This window comes from Salvelinus alpinus, chromosome 22 (assembly GCF_045679555.1).
Source record: "Salvelinus alpinus chromosome 22, SLU_Salpinus.1, whole genome shotgun sequence".
NCBI lineage: Eukaryota > Metazoa > Chordata > Actinopteri > Salmoniformes > Salmonidae > Salvelinus > Salvelinus alpinus.
In genome coordinates, this window is record NC_092107.1 from 16,917,378 (window position 1) to 16,927,511 (window position 10,134).

Genomic DNA, 10,134 nt, shown 5'->3' on the forward strand with positions numbered 1-10,134 from the left:
AGACTATGCTCACTAAATATCTCGCAGGTTTATCAAGAGAGTCTCACCACAAAAAGCAGATGTGGTTTTTGCAGCTCTTTCATAATGGCATGCATGTGTTTTCTGTCGTGCTGAAAAAAGGACACATCTGAGACACTTTTTGTAGGTGTGTGTTTTACTTCTTCTTTTTTCCTGAAACGAAAGAGCTCTGTTGACCACAGCCAGACATGCAAAACTGCCTCCCCCCCGTCCCACCTACACACATATGCACAGTTCAGGGAAGGTGAAGCACCAGTATCTTGCTGTAACTTTTTCAACCTTGTAGCTGTAAGCATTTTCACTCTGACAAAGAGAAGACCATTGACCATAGAGACCAGGGTGGACTTCCTTTAAAATCCAAAACAGAGAAACAAATATGTAATCCATCAGAGAGGCAACTATAGGTAAGACAATGGTAATGTTAAAATGTTTTAAAAAAAGGAGCATTATTGAAAGAATATGGAAATATAATGGTTGGCACATTGGCAACACGGCTGTTCTATCTGTGAAGGAGATATACTGTAAGTATATGATAGGCAGACTAGTGCAATTTAGCATTTTGAATCATTGTGTATGTTTACTGTTGTATACAAGTTGTATTCCGCTGTGGTAATAGTCTAAATGAAGAGTTAATTTACGAAACGATATATCCACAACTTTTATAAATTGTGTTTTTTTGTCAGAAATTATTGCCTATGGGCACATTCATGGTGGTGTAATATATTACTGTTCTCAGATGTTTTATTCATAGATTTTAGATGTGTATGATACATACTACCGTTCAAAAGTTTGGGGTCACAAAGAAATGTCCCTGTTTTTGAAAGAAAATCTATTTTTTTGTCTTTTAAAGTAACATCAAATTGATCAGAAATACAGTGTAGACATTGTTAATGTTGTAAATGACTATTGTAGCTGGAAACGGCAGATTTTTTATGGAATATCTACATAGGCGTACAGAGGCCCATTATCAGCAACCATCTCTCCTGTTCCAATGACACGTTGTGTTAGCTAATCCAAGTTTATCAATTTAAAAGGCTAATTGATCATTAGAAAACCCTTTTGCAATTATGTTAGCACAGCTGAAAACTGTTGTTCTGACTAAAGAAGCAATAAAACTGTCCTTCTTTAGACTAGTTGAGTATCTGGAGCATCAGCATCTGTGGGTTCGATTACAGGCTCAAAATGTCCAGAAACTTTCTTCTGAAACTCGTCAGTCATGGAATAGCCTTCAAATTACTAAAATGTCAAATGGAAATGTTTTACATGAATTTTATAGCACTTTTTAAATATTGATGTCACAAATGTATAATTAGTAAAAAATAAAAATAAATAAATAAATGTAGTTATTTGTTACATTTGAGAGTGTCAAACCTAGCGGTACTACTTACTTCTCTGAGAGTGAGACAGATGTATAGCAATTTGCAATTAAAAACATGATTATTTGTCTCTCTGAAATGAAACCAGTGACAGATTTTAAACAAATACATGTCTGTCATTGAACAAACCCATGCCATGATTAGATAATGAAAAAACACACCAATCTCTTTCAGAATTTCTTTATACAATAAAAGCTCATTTACCAACATTTCTGAACATGGATGTATTCCGTTTTGGAATGAATCTCTTGAAATGTATTCACGTTTAGTGAAAACATGAGATGTAATGAAAGTACTCTTTGTTTGTTTCTTTTGTAGAGCACAAATATTGTCAAGCAATGGGGAAGACCACATTGAGAACCGTCATTGTCTGTGGTGAGCAAGTTTTTATTCATGTGTGTGAATCTTGAATTGTAGAATCACTCTTATGTACCTAAAACGAAATACATATGCGTGTGTGTGTGTGTTTTAGTATCCACAGTGTATAGTGCTTTAGGTTGTGTAGTGACAGGCCCAGACCAGAAGGAGGTTCCTGTAGGCTCTAATGTCCGACTGTCCTGCAACCTCACTCAGTGTTTGAAAAGTCTGGGACATCACCAAATCAGTGCGGAGTGGGAGTTCAAGGTAAATCCCTCAAAATATGTAATATCACAACAAATGTAGCATTTAGGATTGCTGCAGTAATATTATGTTTTCTAAAAAGTGACATACAGTTGAAGTCGGAAGTTTACATAGACTTAGGTTGGAGGCATTAAAACTTGTTTTTCAACCACTCCACAAATGTCTTGTTAATTAACAAACTATAGTTTTGGCAAGCCGGTTAGGACATCTACTTTGTGCATAACACAAGTCATTTTCCTAACAATTGTTTACAGACAGAATATTTCACTTATAATTCAATGTATCACAATTCCAGTGGGTCAGAAGTTTACATGCACAAAGTTGACTGTGCCTTTAAACAGCTTGGAAAATTCCAGAAAATGATGCAATGGCTTTAGAAGCTTCTGATAGGCTTATTGACATAATTTGAGTCAATTGGAGGTGTACCTGTGGATGTATTTCGAGGCCTACCTTCAAACTCAGTGCCACTCTGCTTGACATCATGGGAAAATCAAAAGAAATCAGCCAAGATCTCAGATTTTTTTTTTTTTTAGACCTCCACAAGTCTGGTTGATCCTTGGGAGCAATTTCCAAATGCCTGAAGGTACGACGTTCATCTGTACAAACAATAGTACGCAAGTATAAACACAATGGGACCATGCAGCCATCATACCGCTCAGGAAGGAGACGCGTTCTGTCTCCTAGAGATGAACGTACTTTGGTGCGAAAAGTGCAGTTCAAACCCAGAACAAAAGCAAAGGACCTTGTGAAAATGCTGGAGGGAACAGGTACAAAAGTATCTATATCCACAGAAAAACGAGTCGTATATCGACATAACCTGAAAGGCCGCTCAGCAAGGAAGAAGCCACTGCTCCAAAAATACCATAAAAAAGCCAGACTACGGTTTACAACTGCACACGGGGACAAAGTTCGTACTTTTTGGAGAAATGTCCTCTGGTCTGACGAAACAAAAATAGAACTGTTTGGCCATAATGACCATCGTTATGTTTGGAGAAAAAAAGGGGAGGCTTGCAAGCCAAAGAACACAATTCCAACCATGAAGCACGGGGGTGGCAGCATCATTTTGTAGGGGTGCTTTGCTGCAGGAGGGACTGGTGCACTTCACAAAATAGATGGCATCATGAGGATGGAAAATTATGTTGATATATTGATGCAACATCTCAAGACATCAGTCAGGAAGTTAAAGCTTGGTCGCAAATGGGTCTTCCAAATGGACAATGACCCCAAGCATACTTCCAAAGTTGTGGCAAAATGGCTTAACTTCTCACGAGTCAGCAACCCTGATCCGGTAGCACCCCCCAACTCACCCCACTGATTAGCACAGCTAGCATAGCGTCACAAGTAACTTGTAGCATCTAAATATCATTAAATCACAAGTCCAAGACACCAGATGAAAGATACAGGTCTTGTGAATAAAGCCACCATTTCAGATTTTTAAAATGTTTTACAGGGAAGACAGAATATGTAAATCTATTAGCTAACCACGTTAGCGGAGGACACGATATTTTTACCAGGCAGATTCGGCTAGGCGCCCACGTCCAGTTCACATGCACAACAGATATGATATAAAATCGTAAATTGGGTCTTACTATGGCTGATCTTTCATCAGAATGTTGATCAAAGTGTCCTTTGTCAAGATGAGTCGTTGGTTCCGTTCAGAAATGTTCCTTTCCCACTCCATTTAGCACAGGTACCGGTCGAGTGGCACGAATTTCTCAAACGTAAATACAATCCGACAACGGTACACCGAAAAACTCCCGGAAAAATTCAAATAATCTGATTAAACTATATTGAAAAAACATACATTACGATGATATGGTCACATGTATCAAACAAAATTCGACACGGAGATAGTTTGCATACATAACGCCAGCAAAACAGTACACCAACGCAGCTCAAATTGGAAAATTAAGATGTCCGGAAGTTGTCGGTCACGCCAAAGAAATGGGTCCTATTTCACGTCAGTCCCAGATAAACAAAGAATTTCTCCTCTGACGTCATCTTGACAACCAGAGGAAGGCGAATGTGGTGTGTTTCTGGTCATAGGGGGCACGACCATATATAGGCAGAGCTTTGAAGCCAGCATAACACATCTTGATTTTATGTTCTTGGTCATGGAAAGTGCTGTTGAATGACTTCTGTATCACTCAGAGACAAAATTGAAACGGATTTAGAAACTAGGGATTGTTTTCTTTCCAATGGTATGATTCATATGCATATAGTAAGAGCAATAATTGAATAAGAGGCAGTTTAATCTGTAGAGCAAATTATGCTAATGCGAAAATATTACCCCCTGTATTCTCAAGAGGTTTTAAGGACAACAAAGTCAAGGTATTGGAGTGGCCATCATCAATCCTATAGAAAATTAGTTGGCAGAACCGAAAAAGCATGTGCGAGCAAGGAGCCCTACAAACTTGACTCAGTTACACCAGCTCTGTCAGGAGGAATGGGCCAAAATTCACCCAACTTATTGTGAGAAGCTTGTGGAAGGCTACCCGAAACGTTTGACCCAAGTTAAAATATTTTAAGGCAATGCTACCAAATACTAATAGAGTGTGTGTAAACTTCTGACCCACTGGGAATGTGATGAAGGAAATAAAAGCTGAAATAAATCATCCTATCTACTATAATTCTGACTGTTCACATTCATAAAATAAAGTGGTGATCCTAACTGACCTAAGACAGGGAATTTTACTATGATTGTATGTCAGGAATTGTGAAAAACTGAGTTGAAATATATTTGGCTAAGGTGTATGTAAACTTCCGACTTCAACTGTAGATATGTAGTATATGTTCAGTAATATTTGTATTTGTACTAATCTTGAGAACCAAACAATTCATAATAACAGGGGTCAATGGATATCAACCAGCACTATCTCATATACCACTACCATAACCAAACTGTCACCGTTGAACCCAGAGTGTCTCTGGTTGGGAACATCTCTGAAGGTGACTTCTCACTCCTGCTGCTGTCAGTGACAGACCAATGTAGTGGCACCTACACGTGTCGCCTGTGTCCTGCACCTGGCTATCCAGACATCCATGAGAGTCACACACAGGTCACAGTGGTGGAGAGATCAGGTACATACTTTATCTTGAAAGATATCAACTGGACTTGCTAAGCAAGCATTAAAAAAAAAAATATGTAAAAAATTTAAAAAAATCTATGTGTATATGCTGAAAAAGGAGTTGGGCTATTCAAATCAGGTTGACAGATTATCTTTCGTCTTTACACCTTGATTTCCCAGGGCAGTACAGGAGGTTCCCAGGAGATTTCCATAAACCTGATGTAAACCCTCCTGATTGGCTGTTGCCTCTCTGCTGCGTGCTTTTTTCACTGTTCCTGGTGGGCGGAGTCACAGTGGGAATATGGGTGTGTTGGAGGAGGAGGTCACCGCGGCAACAAAATGACCAGTGGTGAGATAACGCTGTGAGAGACCAGCAGGTGTACATGAGAGAAAGGAGAAGACAGGGAGAGAGCAGAGTCAAAAAACATATACAAGATATGCCTATTTTAGAGGAAGAGAAAAATAGTACAAATATATTGGAGACATGAAACACTATACTAAAACCAATGAAAGCTACATTTTTTGTTATGTTCTTTCAGTCACATCCAGGTGAACGTAATACGCGAAGAAGACACACAGGAAGCCAATGGAAACAAGGTAACTGTTCTTAACTCACTTGCCTAGATAAATAAATGTTAAAGAAAAAAGAAAAAAACACATGCAAACAATAACATACAAGCGTTAATGCAAACACACAAACCTGCATGCAAAAACTCAGGTAACACTCATCGTCTGAGTCTCTCTCTCCCTCACTTCTTCTCGCTGCTTCCCTCTCAGTCAATTAATAAACCAATGATAACCTGTCCCCTATGTGCTGCATTGGTGTCTTCATCCACTCTGATGTCCCCGCTGTGTAACATTTCCCTCTGTAACACGGATTGTACCTGCTCACTCTAACACACAACAGGACACAAACTGCTATGTCACGCTCCAGAGGTTCAGGGCCCCGCCCCCTCCCACACCCTCTAGAGGAGAGGGCATCTACGTTACCATGGTAAGCACACCGTGTACAGAACAGAGACTTAAATTAATCTATTTTGAGATGATCATACAGCCATTTCTGACACTCAATAGACGGGTCGTTTGATCACTTGCCTGTCCTTGCGCATGAACGTGTGTGTGTGTGTGTGTGCGTCTACGTGCGTGAGCTCGTGTGCATGTATGCGTGTGTGCGATGCATCAGAGTAATCTCTTACGTATCTCTCTCCTTCCTCCATCTAGCATGGCACTCCCACTGGGCCTTCAGGAGTCCATCCCAAGCCCCAGACTCACCCCAGCAGAAAGACTCTCCCAGAGGAGTGGCTGCAGCAGGAAATACCCACAAAGCCCCAACACTTCCCTTGAACATCTCCAACCAACCCTCCTCAAAGACTCAGACACAGGGAACTGCTATGTTAAGGCTAATAGCTCGGCTATTTCAAATCCCTCATTGTTCCTTTGCGACATTGCCGAAAGAACCACTGTGTTTGATTCATTTCAAAAGGGGTGAAAATCTGTTACTTTGGAAGAGAATCCAGAACCACCTATATCCAAATTCATCTCTGACACTACAATCAGACTGGTTATTGAAGTTAGGAAAAAGAAGATTCCTATAATTTAGCTGTATAAAGATAACGTATTACGATTACTTAGAAGATCCTTCCTTCTTGCTAATGGTCCCCTGGGTGCAGAGGAGTCCTCTCAGCTCTTAAGTGTAACCCTTAAGTTATTAAGTTATTATTGTTGACCGGTAGGGATTTTAAAAACAGGAAGTGGGGAGAGAGGTAATCGTGCACATGGTTTCATCCATCAGCTGTAACTCTCTGTAGCAATTATCCCGGGGTCGTCCCACAGGATATATACAGGACATTCACAGAACATTGCATAGGACATTCACAGACCATGCACAGGACAATCCATTACGTGACCTTCCTGCAGATACTTTTTGCAAGGGTGTGATTGGTTTTTCCTCATTTATGACGGGCTGTCTCGGTGGGAAGTTTTTAAGTTGTTTTTTATTAAAAAATCGATCAACAATGAGTTTGCTAAAACTGTTGTTCAAAACTTTCTCGCCTGTCTTGTACATGACAGTTAGAGAAATAGGTAGATACTTTCACTTCCACTTCTGTTGAGATGCTAGATTGTTTTTGTTTGATTGTTCAAGAAGCATACCTGTGCCATCTCTCTGTTACTGGTAAGCTGATTCGCTATATAACCGATTGGTGAGCAACATTGGACGTAGCCTTTCAAAATAGCTCACGTCCCCATCTGCAATGGCTTGACCCTTACACAACGTGTCCTTTGCCCTTTAGTCCCAGAGTGCTCCTCTCTCAAAGGTGTGGCTGAACGCTACACTTGTTGATCAACATTATTGGACAGCTCCGTTTCAATACAGATCAATGTCATTGATGCCCGTCGACAGCAGACTTGAAAAAGATTGCGTTTCAAAATCATTACACCACTGGATTGCATATCATTACACCGCCGGATTGCATATCATTACACCACCGATGGGGCATGACTGCAGTTAACACGTTGTATTGAAGTCTTAAAAGATGCAAATTATGATAGTACACACAAAAACGCATCGTATCATCTTCCTATCAATCTCCTCCACTGTTTATCTAATGCTTACCCTTTCCCTCTCTTTTTTGTCTCTCTATCTCTCTGCCCTTTTCCAGTGTGATGTGTGAACGTCCTTGTTTATTTACTTGTGTCTGCTCCAAAGCCTCTCGACTCCCTGAAGCCCCAGAATGATTGCGTTCTCATCTATGGTGAAGATCTGTGCCAAATGGCAACGCCTGCTGTCAAATGCCGCCTTCTCACAAAATGGCACACGAACAAACACACAAACTGCAATCTGTTGGAATGGCCAAACTAGAGCCGTGGAGTCCTTCACACTCATAGTTACTACTGCAGTAGCACACCTGAGTACCCCTGTTTGTAATTTTTGGGCTGTTTTTACTGTAGCAGGAGGAATGTTCTACAAAGAATGACAGGGCTGTGTTTGATAAGATTTGATCCGTCCTCGTGATTTCTCCATGATTAATTGCTCATCCCTTTTTATATTAGCATCACTTTAATTGAATCCTCTATCTTCAGCGTCTCCCATTATGTCCCCTGCAGTAGCTAGTTGTGTGTAGCGCCATTGAGCTTGACTGATCGGGGCTTTAATACCGAAATACTCTCTTTTGTCGGTATTGATCTTTCCATCCTCATCCGTTCATCCCACCCTTTCCCTGCTATCTATCTCTTCCCCACATCCCTTAACATCCATATTAGAGCTCCCTTACTCCCTTGCTTTTCGTCCTCAGTACCTATTTATTCCTGAACTTGCTATTGTGAACAGAAAGGGAGGGGTAAGGTCTTGCTGCAAGCAGGTTGAATATTTTATTTGTTTAGCTACCACGACCACTTCGTTCTTCACATGATCTTTTCCCAGACTTCCCAAACTCCTCCTCCCAGGAAACTGAGAGACGGTGCTCATGAACACATCCTTTACCTTTGCATGCCTCTGTTCATTCTATGACCCCCGTGTTGGAGATATCACAAGTAAAATGCTAAGAATCACATGACCTTAAAGATCATCTATAATTTCCTTGGAAGCTTTCTGCTACTACATAGGAGTTGCTCTGTTTGTGAAGTCATACCACATGTTGACAGACAGCAAAGTGAACTTCTCTCAATAGTTGCAAACAAAGACTTTAATAACGCTAAGCCTTTTATAATCCGATTCAGCTCAGCCTAAAAGGCCATGAGGTCTGTTGTCCACAGGCTATGCTAAAAGATGGCCAGTATTCATTCAAACTGTGTTCTACCAGTGTGAAAGCGCATTCTACCGCTGCACACTGAACTACCAACAATACGCCCTATAAAGGGAATTTCCCCAATCTTCACGGAGATCGTGTTCATGGTGAACACTGCGAATGTCAGCTCAAGTGTAAATTACCTTCTAGAAGAGTCACCTGTGCGTCAATCTAAACCACACAGTAAAAACATCTCCATCAAAATGTGTCAGTTTAAGCTAAAGATATCTGCCGTTTTACGCGGGCTGCGTCTCAGTCCACCACATCAGCCCATGCCGACCTTCAGCATCTGCGGTGGAAAGCGGGCAGAGCCACAGCGCTGTTTTTTCAGAGCAGGAGACATCCCACAAATCCATCCTCTCATCTGTAGTGTCCAAACGGTTTGACCTAATAACTAATACCACTCGATGGAAAGACGAGACTCTCACAAACACGATGGTGTTCTCCGTTTTGCTCTATGACCCCCACAAGTGTCATGGGATTCGTCTGAAGGTAACCCATACAAATGAATGGGAGTATGGAGGTAATTTTCTGCCAACAAAAAAAAAGAGGTTACATTTGTGTCCCATCAAATTTTCCGGAGCTTTCTTACATCTCATAGATTTAGGACAGACACCTAAACACATTATTCCTCATGATTTGTTGTTTTACTGTCTTTTTATAAATGTGTTATTCAATATGCATTTCTTTGGGCCATAGTAGTAAAGGCCAAAGGCTTTAACTTTTAGAGGTTAAAAGGCACCTCCGACATCGCCTAAACAAGACCAATGCATTTTGTCGGATTGAATCCCGGACAGTTTCTGTCAGTGTTATTGGGCGTTGTTCATGTGTATAGCAGTCCAACTGCTCAGTGATCAACTAGGACATACATCATTGACAAAACAACATCCTTTATTGATGAGAATTGCCAGGGTACTTTGATAACTGGAAACTCTATATACAAATACACACGCCCACAAAGTAAGCAGGGCCGTAACTTTGATAAAAAATAGGGGGGGGGGGGGCATTTGATTTGACATTCAAAGCTAATTTCGTGCATAACCCCTAGACACACGTGTCAAAAATAGTGCAAAAATACAATTTCAAAATGTAATTTCTATGACTGCAATGGTCTTTATTAATTTGTCTCGGGATGATGACGTCATGAAAATATTCCTGTCCTTTCCTCAATGGTCAGACTATCTCTGTGTGTTCAAGACAAGGAAACGTGGCCTGCTCCACTGACTCTGACTCTCTCTCCAGCTAGACCACAGCATTGTCTCTAGC

General features: G+C 40.7%; 1 protein-coding gene and 1 long non-coding RNA gene across 2 annotated transcripts in view; one reads left to right on the top strand and one right to left on the bottom strand.

The window, feature by feature from the left end:
- The first annotated feature begins 283 nt into the window (after positions 1 to 283).
- LOC139549127 (uncharacterized) lies at positions 284 to 7,133 on the top strand. Its single transcript, XM_071359271.1, has 8 exons — positions 284 to 422; positions 1,713 to 1,769; positions 1,867 to 2,018; positions 4,865 to 5,096; positions 5,264 to 5,432; positions 5,623 to 5,680; positions 5,991 to 6,077; positions 6,305 to 7,133. Exons 2-8 carry the CDS (start codon positions 1,733 to 1,735, stop codon positions 6,425 to 6,427), a joined length of 858 nt encoding a protein of 285 aa, XP_071215372.1. The 5' UTR covers positions 284 to 422; positions 1,713 to 1,732; the 3' UTR covers positions 6,428 to 7,133.
- Positions 1,559 to 10,134, bottom strand: part of LOC139549129 (uncharacterized) — a 37,863-nt gene continuing 29,287 nt past the window's right edge. Inside the window, exon 2 of the long non-coding RNA XR_011669832.1 lies at positions 1,559 to 5,443. This is a non-coding gene — a long non-coding RNA (uncharacterized lncRNA). The remainder of the gene's footprint in view (positions 5,444 to 10,134) is intronic.